The following is a 16613-nucleotide window of genomic DNA, read 5'->3' as shown; positions in this document are numbered from 1 at the left end:
TATATTTATTTGCATTTATTGTCTTCAGGATAGCTCGAGTTTCACATGCACACTACATAACGACAAACTACAGCGTCACATTAATTGCACATACGCCTGACACAGTTTACTTACGCCGGAAAACTTTTGTTAGTTGACGCGAGACAAAGTGCTAAAATCAAAATAAAAAGCTTCTCGGTTGTGATTTATGAGTAACGCAGAGCGTACCACAAGGACACATTTGCACAAAGACACCGTTTCAATACCTCGCATGCATTTTTAAGCATTTGTTGAGTATTTACAATCAGCTCCCCAAAGATCAGTAGAGATTGTGATGTCCCATATAAGCTAAAAGATAGCTGTTCTGGCATGTACCTTTTTGTTTTAGTCCACATATAACTTGCATAGAGTTCAAAAATTGGTAAGCACACTCTGCTATATAAACTTTAATACTCCTTAGACCAGCTCCATTAAGAGCATTTCTATGACTCATACCTACGTCCTTCATGTTAACCACTGCATTACCTTAACTGCGTGAATTCTCTGGTGTGAAGTGTAAAAATAGAACCTATATGACATTGAGTTTTATCGATTTAACACAAAATAGTTGTTCAAGGCAAAGCATGGCACTATATATTGCATAAGCCCAGTATGTTAGATTGCAAAACAGAGAAAAGTCATTTTGAACGTCTGTAGAAAACGTTTTATCACATCACATTTATGTGACAAAAAATATGTCCAAACAACCTCTGACCATTTTAAATCTCCACAAGTTCAACTCCCTGCTAACTGTTCTGTCCACTTTCCTTTATTCTTCCAAAACCTTACCTTTGCTATGGTGACTTTTAAGCAGTAACAATTAAAAAACAAAGTAATCAAAGTAACTCAGGGGATTCAAGAAGGTGATAAGAGAGAAAAAGAAGGACTGAGTACAAGTGAGAAGGAGACTGTACAGGAAAACGTAAGGGTTGCTTCTGGTCTCATTTGGCTTTCTCAGCTCCTTGAGCAGCGGTCAGTGGCTCTGTCTGGACTCCGGCGTCTGTAGAAGGACGTTTCTGAGTCTACAGTTTGCAGGGAGAAGATGGCACATTTTGTTGCAGTGTCAGAGGAAAATGCAACTTGTTCAATATCTATTTTTATTTAATTTTTGTCTTTTATAAGCTTTAATTGTTTTTTAGTTAAACAAAAACTTTATTAATTTCTTTCACAGGCATCAAATGTATTAAACTGGACTCTGACTAAATTTGTTACATTTAAGTAACGGTAACTGTCCTATAACTAAACTGCATTTCCAGATGTGTTATATCAGTCCGCTTTGTTTTCAGTAATGTGGAGCCTACACCTTAAGTGTCTGCTGCCATCTAGTGGGGATAATACAAAAATACTTTGCACTATGCAGTGATAATATTTTATAAGGATGTTGTGCATGTTTCTAATGTTAATATCTGGGGAAAGTAATGTTCTTCTTACCAGATTTTTAAAGAATAGCTGAATGGAGTTCCTCTTTTCCAGTTTTTTGGGCACACAGGCTGCATCATCGCCAGCTTGGGAAGGCACGGAAGCTGGTTTGTTATCTGCAGCTTGCTCTGAAGACTTGGCTGCCACTTTAGGTTCCTCCTTGGCTTTAACTGCTTGAGCTGCCTCCGCCGCTGCAGGTGGGGTTGGGGTCACCTTCTTGGGCTCAGCAGCCTAAAAGTGTCGCGGCACATAATGAAGCATTCAATTATTTCAGTCCTTGACGGGCTGGAGATTCACACACCGGTGGCTCATACACTTCACTCGTTAAGTGCAGATGGACTTTGAGGTGGCACATTAAGTGGGATTAAAATGTACATCTGCTGTTAGGACACGACATCATGCGCAACATCACGAGGGATGATGACATATGCTCAAAGATAACAGCAAATGGAGAAAAAGGCTTCTAGCAAAGAAGTTGTTTAGAGCATGTTTTAATACCAGACGTAATTGATGAAATTACTCTGGTTAATAATGCATCTGTTTGCAAGAGGCAACGTATTCCATGTATTTACCAGTCCAGTAGTTTTCCTGAGGAGCCGAACTCCACTTGTGGAGGCTGCCTGGACTTTTGTGGTCATGTGATCTAATAGTACCTCAAATTCACATTAACCTGTTACTTACCATTCTGTAATTTCACCACAATTCATACCTAATGTATTTCAGAGTTGTTTTTTTCAGAGATCTTATAAATGTTTATGGGAATAGGTTCTTACTTGGGGCTTGAAGAAAGAAAGGAACGGGGATTTTGAGGCGCTTTTCTTTTCTTCCTGAGCAGGTGGTGGCGGCTCTGGTTTTGCAGCAGCCTCCTGGGTGCCAGCTTTTGAGGAATCCACCGTCTTTAACCAAAGCAGGAAAAAGAAAAATATGTATCATGAATATTTACTAAAAAAAAAAAAGGGAAAAAAATCAAAGGGATGCTCATCAATTTAGGTGACAGAGTGAGAGTAGGCGCTTCCATCTGTGACATGAAAGAGGAGGTGAAGCAGTAAAAAGATATCTGTGATCAGAGTAGAGAGACAGCATATAATCAGATCAAGATAAGAACTAGTGAGGAAGTCCACATTGTCAAGCGCAAAAGCCAAAATCTGTAAAGAGGAAGAAAGAGGAAAAAGGTAAAGCCCATCAATATTCACTTTACATTTCAAGGATGTCCACTTTTAAAGAAACAACTAGTTAAACATTTTGGGAAAACTTTAATTCTTTACAAAAGTAAGAAAAGAAGAGTCACATAACCCCAGATATCTAGGTTGATTGTGTCACGGTTGAACAGTGCAAGGCTGCAAGGCTGCTTCCTCGTCTTGTAGTCTTTCTGCTCAAGCTCAGTCAGCCATCTTGGTACTTTGGCCTCACACATAGCGTGATTATCAATGTGGCTCTTATGGTTATTCTATAGCCACTCATCTCCCCTAACTATTAAAAGAAACATAAGAAAAGAAAAAAAGCTTTCCCAGAACATTAAACACCACTAATTTACCTCAGTTTCTACCACTGGTTGTGGTACCTCTTCCTTTATCTACAGAAAAGGGAGAGTTATTTGTTATATCCTGAATTGGAAGAGCGTAAACAGTGATAGTCATTAAATCTTATATCTTACTCATTTTGTGCCATGATGGGGGTTGTTTAATCTGCACAGTTTGGGATGTGATGCGATACAATTATTTAAAAAATGGATGAATTACAAAGAGTAAATGTGGGAAATGTTATGGTACCATATAAGTGTGGCAACATTATTGCAGAGGTGCCTGCAGAGTGAAGAAAATCAGGAATTAATATTCCTGAGCACTTCTTGCTCATTTACCTGCACTTCTACAACAGGCTCTTCCCCCACTGCTGCTGCCTCCTGAGGTTCAACCTCATTTTGAATCTAAGCAAATAGAAATGAATCTTTACATACAAAAACAGCTTTGGAAGAGGGTACGTGGTGTAATCAGAGGCTCAAAAGACCATTCCACTCCCTAAAAGAGTACAAAGCCCCAAGAGTGAGAAGTTGCCTTTCATTTACCTGCACTTCTACAACAGGCGCTGGCACCTCCACTGGTGTCTCCTGTAGAGCAAAACTGTTATTTTATTCTGCACAAATGCAAATTGCGATGAACATTTCAAACCCTGTAATTAACCATAAAGCATGTTTGTTATGTAACTCAGGCAAGATGGTTTGCAATTATCCAGTCGTCTCCAGCAAGGCTTGTGTGCGGTAGATTCATGTTCACATCTCAATACATTAATGTAACATTCCCTGAATACAGCTGGGAAGATTAAGCAGGCTCGAGTTCACATGTAAGTTTACACCTGGCTGTACCTCTACTCCTACAAGCTGACTGTTGCACATGAATGATTGTCTGCAGGACAGCGAAATGCAAAAGGAGTTCAGAACCTCAAAACAGATGAAAAGTTGTATTTATGGACTCACTATGTTAACATGACAATGAATGGTGACTTGTATCAACCGGTTAAGGAAGTTCAAATGCATTAGAAGAGTCAGAAAGAGCTCCACACTGTAATGTCAGCACAACCCAGGGGTGTAATTTCCAGGGGGGTTAGGGAGGTTATGACCCCCCCCCCCCCCCCCCCCTCCGCCTCCCAATAATCAGACCCAGCCAAAATAACTCTGTTAAGGCTGTTGATTCTCTTTACTCATTTCCGTTATTCCCAGCAAAATAGTTGCATGTTTAATCATCTGGGAATTTACCCAGATTTATTTATTTATTTAGACAGAGATCTTGACCCCCCCAATGTTCAGCACATAGTTACGCCCATGGCACAGCCCCACAGCCCCTCTGGCATGAGTCACTTACTGCAGAAGGTCCAAAGTGCAGGACAAAACCAGTTTATAGATTGATCGAATCTGGGAGAATCTTAAAATATTCATCAGGGATATTACTTGTTTTAGTTTATTTTACTAAGTAAAAGTTTGTTGTTGTTGTTTTTTGTGTGTGTTGTAATCTATTTTACTCACTTATGTATAGTTTGATTGTTGTAAATGTGATTCTTTTTCATGACATTTTGTCTTTTTAATTATTTCAGATAGCAATTAACTTTTTCCTCCACTTACTGTTAGCGCATGTATGTTGGAAATTCTACCCTCTTCATGTTGTTTGTCTGTTCATTTTAACTTTTTATTTATTTATTTTTTGTTTATTGCTGTCTTGGCAGCTTGTACATCTTCAGTATGTAAATGAAAGGTGTTGGGTTGAATTGGTTGATCTGTGTTTAAATATGGGACAAAATCCAGCAAGAAAAAAACAAAACAAAACACGGATGCTCAAAAATGTAACAACATAACGATTTGATCTTGTAAATTAAAGCCTTTTTTATTTTGAAATACACGTGTTGTTTATTTTGGCTCTACAGAAACTTGTAGTTATGCCCTATAACACCTTCTCTGGGCAGCAGCTAAATGTAATGGCTTCTCGTTGAGCTCACAGTGATGCAAATGTGACTTAACGGTCAGTGCGGTTAAAAGAAAGGAGATGCAGTGTTGTGGGTGAGCATTTGTGGTGGTGGTGGGTGCTAATGAGCCTTGTTAGCCCTTTGTCCCTGCTTCTGCTCCTTATGCTAAAGCTACGATCTTTTATTTTTGTCTTTATGTATTATGCAAAAACGTAAGGACGACGTCATTCTTCTTATCTTATTCTCAACAAATAAGAAAACCTGATTCTCCCAAGAGAAAAGGTTTCAGCACAGGACTAATGTTACTTCACAAAACTATAGCTCCGATTAGGAAACAGTAAATTGCAAATTTCTGGTGCCTCTGGACAAATGAGCTCTTGTTCGGTTAGTAACTGATGAGCCATGGTCAGTTTGAGAATATGATCATTTACTGTACCACTGCTGCAGTCTTGCCCGGGGCTTTGGCTCCACTTGCTGAAGCGCCATTGCTTTTGGAGGTCTTGACTCCTAGCAATACCTCAAACTGACATACGGTATGTTTCACACTGTGTTCTCATTGAACATGCAGTGAGTGTCTACATGAATAGCTATTCCTTAAAATAGTGATTGGATCTTGTAATCTGCAGTTAAAGCTGTTTGTTTACCTTCTGGCGGAAAAATTTGCTCAGAGTATCTTTGGCTGATTTTCCTTTCGAGGACACAGGAGCCTTTCCAGCAGCTTTAGGTTCTTCTTTCACCGAGGCCTTTACAGGTTTGGCAGTTGGCTCTCCTTTGATTTCCATTTTCGGCGGCTCTGGAGGTGGGGGTGGTGGGACAGACATTCCTTTGGGTGCTGCAGGCGGTTCAGATATTTGTGCAACCTATTGAAGTAAGAGAGGGGCTGTTAAAGCAATGGTTTACACAGCCCTCTTAAACTGGAAAGACATTTTTGATGTAGCAGTTTTGTCAGATATGATATCAGCAACTGTATTTCCTTTCAGTTTCACCCAATAAAAATGCATTGCTATGTAAAATGAGCAAATAAGACATCATATCTGGAAATTAAATAAACCCACCGTGTGTAGTAAATATATACATTTAATGTGAAGTGCAAGATTATGGTTATGGGAATCAAAACTTATGGGTTATATGCTCACAGTAGTGGTTGCCGCTGGTTGGGTCTCCTTCTGGGACTATTTTGCAACAGAAAAGAAAGCATTTGTAAAAAAAAAAAAAAGGTTAAACTGAAGCAAACAAAGGATGCAAAAAAAAAAAAAAGCTTTATGCACAAATTCTGCAAAAATAAACCACCTTTTAAAAATAAATGTTACTTTTTAAATTCAAGAGCATCCTTAGTTCAAGCAACAGAAACAAAACAGATGAGGGTGTGACAGCTCATTGTATAGCTTCTGTATTAGACAATCAGAGATATGGTTTGATAAAAGCAGCAGAGAGTGATAGGTTAAAATGAACCTCTGTTCACCTTATCTTTAGCGGCATCGGGAGTAGCCGTTTCCTTTTTGGACGTTTTAGTAGGGGTCACCTGTGCAACAGAGGAATAAAAATGAACCGTCTTATTTTTTGTGCCGTGATCCACATAAAAACACAAGAGAAAAAAAATCATAATCTTTAAATGTGAACTGTGTAAGCATTGTGGAGCACTATGTATGTGGCGGTTAAGCAGTGTGAAAAGCAAAGTGCCAGGGGGATACAGTTGATGAGACAGAAAAATAATTATTTGGATAAAACAGAAGCCTTTCATGAATGCAGACATAGGCCTTTATGGTAAGCTAACTGAGGCCCACAGAGGTCCCTGACAGAGCACATACAGTACATGCGCTGCCATTGTGACAGCCATTGTGCTCCGGAGATGGCGTAGGCCTGCCCTCGCTCTATCTTCACAAATCTCGACTTCCAACCGCACAGGCCTCCCTTGTGAGCTCACACTATGGGATGAACAATAGGCCACCACATTCCCGCATGTTCAAAGACTTGATTAGCATGGGGCTAGGGCAATGGCAACTCTTTAAAACGGCATGAATCCAAAAGGCAGCATGATGAAGAGGAAATACAATAGCTGCTTGTTGCAACTTTTCCATCTGGCACTGTCATGATGGCAGATTTCGCTATGGTTGCACTTAATGTCATATACAGTTATACTGCCTTCCCCTATCACTACATAGAACAAAAAGATTCAAAAAAATTCACAAACTAATGAAACATTTTCAAGCGTGTTACTACTTATTACTGCTAAATGATTGGAAAAATGACCACACATCTCACTTTGACTGGGGCACGACTTGAAGACGCATTAACCTCATTTTAGTTTGGTTTTTTTTTGGTTTTTTTGCCTGTTTCTCTTCAGAAAAAGAGGCAGATAAAAAGTACATGTGTTCTTTCCCTTTCCCCCCAAATAGTCTAATTTGACATGATAAACAGAAATAGCAGGAGCATAAAAAGTCAGCTTAAATTGCCAAATGATGCCACTTACTAGGGTTTTGAAGAAGTTCATAACTGGATTCTCTTCGGGGTTACTCTCCTCTTTGCTTTCCACGGGCTCACTGTCTCCGTTGTCAGTTTCAGGAACGTTTTCTTCCTTGGGACTGGAGACTGGAGTCACCCTCTCTGGCTCCTTTAATGATTCGGGCTCTTGGTTTAGGTTAGCCGTCTCCTGTGCACCATGACAAAAGAATTCGCCTTTGAGAATTATGTTAGAGCAGAGCGGAGCTGATATGTAAGCAGTGAGTGTCTTAATCGCAGTATTGAGATGGGAGCACAATTCCAACCATGCCTCTGCCTACTCGGGGCATTGTCAACAATCACCCTTTTATTAATGTGTGTGTCCCACCCCTCAGTCATTGATATTCAACAATGTGTGAGAGTTATTTCTCGAGAAATGTCAGGAAAACCAAATACCTAGCTATGCCCATATGGTGTGCGTCTATAAAATATGTGAACTGAACCAATGTCAATTCATTTATACATTTTTTGCCTTTTCTTCCATCTTGATACATTATTTTGGCCCAATTTATTATCCCATTAGAAACTGTAGAGGTGGCCTATTTTGCTTTTCCATATTTTCCGTTACAAGCACCAAAATAAATGTTGCCAAAGTTTCAGTTAATGAGACCAGCAACATAGACCTCCGTCACACAGGTCAGCTCACAGTAGCCAGACCCACATTCTACTTACGAGGGGCAGCCAATCAGAAGAAAGAAGGTTTAAATCAGAGGAAAGAGAACATAAAAGTTTGCTGTAAGCAGCAGATGAAGTGAGGAACACGAGGGCTCTTATCTTCAGCACTATAATGATCAAAGTGTATGTATGCTTGCATGCAGCCTATCTCGTCCTTAAACGAATGCGGCAGTCTGAACAAGACTTTGTATGAACCCGTGCAGTGATTAGTAACATCTATTTGCTTTTTAAAAAGATTTATTCTAAATACCAGTTCTCTTGATTTTCATATATATAACGTTCAGTTCGTCCTACCCCTGTGAATGCATTTGCTTAATGAATGTTGCCCACACATAACTGAACAGTTACCAAAATGTAAAGAATGAAGAATTACAAATAAATCTGTATCTATGTTATATATCTAAGCAGATAATAATTAGTTCTGGTAAAGCTGAAGATGTTTTTGATGACCACCAGGATTGTGTGGACCCTGTGGCAAGTACTGCTAAATTTTATGTAACCGTAAATGTATTGTGGCTGCTATTAATCATTCCTGTATTATATACAGAACAGGTGAATAGAGGGATATTTTGTTTAACCTCCTAGGACCTGGCGTCCACATATGTGGACATCACATTTTGGGTTATTTAGACCAAAATACTCAATTTTGCTCTACAAGGGCCTGATATCCACTTACGAGGACATTATATTGCAACTGTTCTATCAAAATTTTAAAGAAATATCCTCATATGTGGCTCTTATTTTTCTTAGAAACAATAATTAGGTTAAAAAAATCTGGTAATTCTTTGTTTTTATACTAATCAGGTCCCAATCAGCCCAAATATCAAAGAGAGAAAAGAGAAATTATATATATATATATATATATATATATATATATATATATATATATATATATATATATATATATATATATATGTATGTATGTATGTGTGTGTGTGTGTGAAAGTGTAAAAAACCAAGACTTTGTGTGTAAAAAAACTAGACATGTTAGATAATCTTCACTCATTTCTTTTCACTCTCTTTATATTTATACACCACTTTGCATTTAATCTTTTTTTATTCTCTTCTTTATTATCTTAATTGTCAAACTGGCTCTCTGTCATGGAGTTTCTTTTGTCCCGTCTTCTCTCTGTAACCCCTAACCGGTCACAACAGATGGCCACCCCTCCCTGAGCCTGGTTCTGCAGGAGGTTTCTCCTTTTAAAAGCAACTTCTATCAAGTGGGTGTTTCCCATAAGGGGTCATCTCATTTGTTGGGTTTTCTCTGTACAATATAAAGGACTTTGAGTAAGTGTTGTTATTTGGCACTATACCATTAAAACTGAATTGAATTTAATAAAATCTCTAAGAACATAAAGCACAGAATGAGCACAATATGTCCCTTTAAGTATTATTTGTCATTAAAGACAGTTTGACCGAAATCATGAATGAATGAGAAAAGGAAACTTCAAATTAATATTTCGGTGTCTGCTTATTGATCACTGCTCATTCATAATTTATTTGTTTGTTTGAAGACTCGTGGATGTCAACAATACGGAGGACTGGTGAAATTATCTTTCAGTCACCAGGCTTGTTGTTTTTCTCAACAGCTAAAGGTGACTAAAACCTAAGAGGTAAACATTCAATGTTTGAGCTTGTGACTGAGACGCCTTAGGGAAATTCTGTACATCACATGTTGAATCTATCCGGTTTGCACTGCCTCTCATGCGTCTCTTCAGTATCACTCTCCACCTAGAGGTGTATTCAACTTCTGGCCTGGGAGTGCATCGGCACACTTTGCCACGGGCTCATCAGACGGCAATTTAAGAATCTTCAGAGGTGAAATGTTCATTTTCAGTTGTCTCAAGGATGAGAAATAGTGACTCGTTTTTATTTGTTCTCTACTATCTCTGCCAGGCTATTTAGAGAAATAAAACAAAAACAAGGTTGGATTATTCTTTTTTAGGATTTAATCCCAAGGCTCACATATAAATCACACATGACAGCATCTATCCTTGATCAGCATTCTCCAGGGCAGTATTCTCCTCAGTATTCTTCTTAGACTAAAACATAAGGCTCTAAATCTTCTGTGGTGTCCTTCAGTTGTTAGTTCCTCAAGTTTGTTTCAATTATTTGTAGGATTTCTGAAAAAAACAAAAAACAAACCCTAACCCTCACTGTTACCATCTTCTTTACAAAGGGCTTGGGTTCTCGTCCTGCTTCCTCTAAGATTACAAGGGTTTGTTCAGGTGTGTCATGGCTTTCATTATCTTTAGATTCTTAACCTTTTCCTTTTCTATGTCACTTTCTTCTGCAGCTTTTTCAGAACTTGCAACCGCTACCTCTCCTTCAGTAGATAAACCTTGGACTGAAGTATTTTCCTCAACACTGTCTGCCACTGTTTAAGCTTGATCTGAAAAAGCTTGTTCTGAATGGGAAAGACGCTCTTCATGTTCTCCAGAGAGAAGCACAAAAGCTGTGTCCTCTTCTTTGACGGTGCTGTTGTTATCCACTGCAGGCTCCTGAAGCGTGGTTCAAATTCTTGATTCTGTTTCTATCTCAGTTATCACATGTTCTTCAACTTCGATGTCTACTATAATAATCTCTAGAATACAATGTGGATTGACTTCAGTTGCTGGAGATTTTAAAGTAACTTCAGGCTCCTGCAATATTAATTTCTTCTTTGGGACAACTACTGAACATTTCTCCAGACTCATTGGTAGTTATAGGGCTAATATTGTCTTGCTCACTTATTTGTAGCACATCTTGAGCTGTGGTGCATCATCAGGAGTGACCTCCTCATGGGCCAGATCCACCTTAACTAGATTTCCATTCTGAAAACGGACAGCAGCTTCTTTTACAGGCATGTCTTCATTTGCGGCCGCGGAGTTTGGCTTCTCATGAACAACCTCAGAGATTGTTTCCGTCACTCCAGTCACTGCCTCTTTGTCTAGGGAGGTAATGTCATTTGCTTCCCCGGTCTCAGGAGTGACAGCATTAGATTCGGGTTCAGCGGTTTCAATCAGCACTACATCAGCTGACTTGTCTGCAGCTCCTTTACTGTTGTCTTCAGTAATTGCTTCACCTACTCCCAGCTCTGACGCAATTACTGCGCAGTCAGAGGCAACTGCCAAAACTGCTTCACACACTTGCTGCAGCTTTTGGAATGGTGGAAGTGAAGTCCTTTGCCAGAGTTTTCTCTCTCGTTTGTCCCTCTGCAACAGTGTCATCTTTTGAGTCAGATTTCTCAAGCCCCTCTGCTCTGAACGTTGAGGTTTCATCTTTTAAAGGGTCTCTAACAAGCTCCTCAGCTTTGCTAATGGCATGTTCACTCAGTGTATCCTCCACAGTTGTGGCTGTAAAGTCACCATCACCCATTTGTGTTGAAATATCTGCTTTTATGTTACTAATTCAACTTTTTAATGTTCATTCATTTCCGTCTCGATGGTCAATGTGAGTTATAACGGCAGCTTCTGCTGCACTTGAATATTAAATTATGTAAACCAACATACAACTTGTGTTTATTTCCCAGGGCACTCATGATAATCGTGTGGTTGATCACGAGTAATCAGAAAAATTAGTCATGTAGTGTAACATGCTTACATTTGTATTTATTTACTTGCTTAATTAGTTGTTTGTTTTTTGAAATAAGCGCTATTCTACATTATGTTGGCCATTGTAAACAAAGCTAAAAAAAAACAAAAACAAAAAGGAAAAAGATAGTTAAATGCATATAGAGCTCGGTGTGTTGGACTACATTACATTGCTAAGATAATTTGGAGTGTTTGGCAGGCTGACAAAATAAAATAATTTTCTTTGCACAGCTAAAAGTCGACATCAGGGAATTTTAATCATGCCAAGTGTCTTCTGGCTATCTGGTCAACTGATAATTGGCAAAAACAGCACAACATAAAAAAGTGTGGCTTCCCCCCCTTTTTAGACATTTTCAGGAAATCCCATGATAAGATCAAAACTAACAATGTGAGCGGCACATCTCAGTGCTCTCTGAATTTCCTGTCGTGGGTGTGGGCGTCAGTGCTGCAGAGGCCCACGCCCACTAATCTTTGTCAAAGACAAACAACGTGTGACATATTTATCTTGCTTTATTTATTTATTTTTAAAAAAGGGTTATACCCTTGGGCATATGCACTCCTGCTTACTCTGTTTTAGTTAATGTTAGCTGCAGAATGATAAAATAACATAATTCAAAAACACAGATGTGTGGTTCCATTCTATGTTTTTTTTTTTTTTTAATTAAGGGCAAGCATTGTATCTGCTATATGTATTTATATTGTTGTTGTTTTTCAGAATCAATGGATGTCTATTGCACAACATGAGCGTTATCATAATTGATCAGTTTTTAAAACTTAGCTGAAGACTTTTCCTTTTCCCATTGCTTTTCATTGATATGGCAACATTACCATTACCTTTAAAATTCTACTATGAGTTTATTTGCGTTTTTGCATACTTTCATTGCAGTACATACATCATAGATCCCAATGGCCATTCATCCGTACATTAGAAAATCCTTTTGAATTGCCCTTGTGTGTAAAATGTGCTATGCAAAGTAACCTGACTTGCTCTGCTTGTCTCTTCACAGTTTTGTTGGCAAATAGAAAAAAACAACTAGACTCATCTGATGAGAATAAACATGAAAAGTGCCCTCACCTGCTGTGGCTCAGTGGGAGGAACACTTACATCCGTTTGATCTTCACTCTGTGTCTCTTTTTCTTTCTCTTCAACAGTCTCAGGTTCAGCTTTAGGTTGTGATTTCTTTTTGAACAATTTGCCAAAATGACGACGACCTTTTTCTCCTTTGCTTTTCTTGACCTCTTCCTTCTGGGTGTTGGTGTCAGGGGCTTCCGAAATGGCTTGGATATTGGTGTCAGAGGCTTCAGAAACGGCTTGGATTTTGGTGTCAGGGGCATCAGAAACGGCTTGGATTTTGGTGTCAGGAGCTTCAGAAACAGCTTGGGCAAGATCAAGTTGACACTCTGATTTGACGATCACATCAGTTGATTGTATGGCAGAGTTTAAAGAGTGGGCCTTGCCATTTTGGCAGACTGTAGTTTCACTTTTACCTGAAAAATAAAAAAGTGGCAAAATAAGCAAAATGCCACATACAGGAAAAACATTGAAACAAAGGACTGAAACTATTGTCAAACCCAGGCTAAATTTCTTTTTTTTTTTCAGGAAAAAAATTACTATAAAATAACAGTTGGACATAAATGCTTAAAGACCCTTTTTATAATTACCATCTGCAGACTTACTTAAATGTTTTCACTGCCAGGTAGCAACATTTTACCACTGGGTGTGTTCAGATGTTTTCAGATGTGTGGTGGTGCTTTTCCTTTCTTTCTTTCTTTCTTTCTTTCTTTCTTTCTTTCTTTCTTTCTTTCTTTCTTTCTTTCTTTCTTTCTTTTTCTGGATAGTTTGCATTTTGCCAGGCTGCCATTGTAAACAACAATAAATTACTTGTCTGTTTAAATAAAGATTACACGGACTTACTATACCACCTAGTGGTACAAATTGGCATTGCACGAAAGTGCAGCACAGCTCTAGTTCCATTTCAGTTGATATCTCTTCAACACAATATATAGAGATTTTAAACCCAAAGTCTTAACAACTGCATCACGCCATAGCTTTAGTTAATTTGGGGAAAGTGTTTTGTTACTTTTCACCAAAGGAAACTACATTAAGCACCTTTATGGACACCGACAAACTCAACAAAATGATCCTCAAGGCCCATAAATCTGGAAATTGTGGAGCTTGGTGAAAAATGTCAAAGTCATGGGAACTCATAGATAATCCTTCACTTCGCATCCATGATGCGCTAGGCAGTAATAGGAGCACATTCACCAAAGGCTAATACCACAGCAATGCAACATGGAACGTCAAAGCACATCATTCCTGTTAAAATGTATCAGTTCCTCCCCGCGACATCTGGACCTGGCAACATCATTTGTTGAATCTTGTAAATACTGCACATAGTTTTTGTTTTTTTAGCTTTGAAATATTTATTTAATATATTGCAGCTTGAATGACACACCTTATTACACCTTAATTAAATGTCTATTACAAAGCGATTTCCTGATTCTGATTCTGGACCTTTTCTATGAACTTCCACCTTAACAAACATCCCCCTAAAGAGTCAGCTTAAAAGGGTCAAAATGAACATTTCTGGGTTTTATGGAATTTATTTTTAAACATAAGTGTAATTTTATTTAGTATTAGCCCATAGAGTGATTTTTACTTCTAGCTTAAAGAGAATTTAAACAGTTGCCATAAAATTCAGCAAAATTTCCACGAGCTAGTAAACACGGGCAAGTCAGTGTGAGAACGTTATCTCAGGAATCAACAGTCAAGAGCCATGGGAATCCCACAGTATTTTATTTTTATAGTGAAGACACAAACCACCACACCTTGACAAGTCAAATACTTGCTCCTGGTTAATTTCTGAGAAAACACCTGTGGTTTACTCAGACGCCGTGCAACTGGGAGTCACTGTGTTTGCAGAGTATTAAAAGGATTAAAGGATTAATCACAGATAATAAATTTGTAAAATTAATTTACTTTTTTTTCATTGAAGGAGAACCGTAAAGTATATCAGCATAAAGCGTGATACAGTAAAACACAACAGTCTGACATTAATAAAATTCATTCTTAAGTAAGACTTTAATTTGCCAGTGTTGAGCATTGATTTGCTCATGCTTCACAGTGACACCACCACTGTAGATCAGGCAGAACATTATCACAGATTGCTTGGATGTTATTTATCCTAAGAGAAATTAAAAATAAAATAAAACTCACTTACCATTAATCTCCAGTCCGCCAGATGTGACTTCTATAGAGATGCCATTCACGGTTCCATTCTCATGCTTTTCAGGAATTGTCCCATTCTGTGAGTAAATAACAACGTCAGCATTGTGCTTTCTAGTCTAGATGGGTTATCTTTAAAGAGAAGTAGAGTTTTTTCACCTGTCACCTGTGCATGCTAGAGTTTTGGAAAAGTGTGCATCTTGTGAGTGATGTCAACAAATATAGAAAATGGCACGTGCACCTTTTAGCCTGTAATTTGTAATTTGCATTGTTTTACCTTGGATAGCTCTTCTATGTTTACTGACTGCTCGTTTCCCATCTTTTCCCCAGTTAAGATCTGCAGGTTGCAATAGAATTAAATGAAATAGAAATGTCATATTGTTATGTTGTACTGATAAGCAAAGATAATCTGCAAATAATGGTTAACATCTATTAAGACTTTTGCAAAACCATTTAAAATTTTTAATACTGCTTTCAGGGAAATGTCTTACCTTGTTACTTGACTTCCTTCTTAAGGATATGGCGTGTCTGTCTGAGATGGACTTCCTCCTTTTGCCCAACTATGTATATAGACTTTTGTTAACTGGACACTTTATGTGTGTGTCAAAATGGGTGGGTCTGTTTTCAAGTTGGCAGCTGGATTTCATCTGGAAAAAAAAAAGAAAGTGCTCTGCATTGGTGCTTTGATCAACTCACAGTAATCTCCATGTGGCATCCTGAACATACCCTGACGAGATCATAATGAGGTGTGAATCTGTCCAAGCCCGCTGTGATAAGGCGGTCCAAACAGTTTGTTGACCAATCTGGCGGGGACCTAACAGGATGTATATTAAGGATACTGGTCTGGCAAGCATCCACACTGAAAAAACCCAAAAATAACTATGTTGGCACTGGTTAATTTGAAGAGAAAACTATAAGCATTTTTTTTTTTACTGATTTAGTCTTTAAAGATGCAGTTGATTGATAAAAATAAATCTAATAACACAGATGTGCTTTAACATACCCATTATGTTGTTTTGGTATTATCTGATAAAAAAAAGAAAAGAGGTCATCAAGGCAGCTTCGTGATAAAATCATGTCAAAATGTCTGTGTTTAAAGGCTGCTATGTGTCCATAGTTAGATACTATTATTTATCACTGTATGTCAATATGGTATTGAAGATGAACTCATCTTTATGTTTGCTTTTTTTGTAACTAGGCCATGATAATGCTGACAAATTTGTTTATTCGATTTAACTTCTAGAAGTCATTTGACTCCTGGAAGATGTCAAACGTCAAATCATTCAACATCTTGTTAATGCAAGTCAATCAAAGTATGTGAAAGCGTTTTATCACAAACAAACATGCTTAAGAAACAAACTAAAAAAGACTATAACATGTGCACTATTTATTGACTTTATTATGGCAAGCCTTGGAATCCATGAAAACAATGGCTCGACTGTATCCTATAGACTGCATGCTGAGGTGGGAGTTGGATTCCCCTGTTTGGTGACTTCATGCAAGGCCTGCAGCTGAGGGGCCTCAAGAAAACTCTTCATGGTGCACCAACGCATAACAGCCTACTAGGTATGCTAGTGGCTCCTACAAAGTTAGATAAAGACTGCTGACTTTGAGACAGAAAAACCTGCATATTTATGATTTGTTTTTCACTCAGGCCTAAATGCCAATGATGCTTAAAACTACAGGTGGTGCATTGTAATTCGGCCTAGACAAATATGAATTTCTAGTCTTCTCCCATTACAGATGTATTCATT

The 16613-nt window shown here is 38.3% G+C and overlaps 1 protein-coding gene across 2 annotated transcripts; it reads right to left on the bottom strand.

The window, feature by feature from the left end:
- Positions 1-15497, bottom strand: bcas1 (brain enriched myelin associated protein 1). Of its 2 annotated transcripts, XM_087834146.1 has the most exons (16): positions 15351-15497; positions 15137-15196; positions 14855-14939; positions 12709-13121; positions 7358-7537; positions 6350-6409; positions 6024-6059; positions 5532-5747; positions 5324-5410; positions 3500-3541; positions 3296-3361; positions 2972-3010; positions 2211-2333; positions 2010-2090; positions 1450-1668; positions 1-1040 (listed from the first exon to the last, which is right to left on the bottom strand). In XM_087834146.1, exons 2-16 carry the CDS (start codon positions 15176-15178, stop codon positions 960-962), a joined length of 1770 nt encoding a protein of 589 aa, XP_087690272.1. In that variant the 5' UTR covers positions 15179-15196; positions 15351-15497; the 3' UTR covers positions 1-959. The 2 variants fall into 2 exon arrangements, with proteins under 2 accessions (XP_087690272.1, XP_035765046.2); XM_035909153.2 differs by lacking the exons at positions 2010-2090; positions 2972-3010; positions 3296-3361; positions 3500-3541; positions 5324-5410 and having other exon boundaries at positions 15351-15493.
- Between the last annotated feature and the right edge of the window lie 1116 nt (positions 15498-16613).

The sequence above is a fragment of the Neolamprologus brichardi genome, chromosome 20, assembly GCF_056152115.1.
Source record: "Neolamprologus brichardi isolate AB-2024 chromosome 20, ASM5615211v1, whole genome shotgun sequence".
NCBI lineage: Eukaryota > Metazoa > Chordata > Actinopteri > Cichliformes > Cichlidae > Neolamprologus > Neolamprologus brichardi.
Note: the sequence above shows the minus strand (reverse complement) of the source record. Positions and strands in the feature narration are given on the sequence as shown.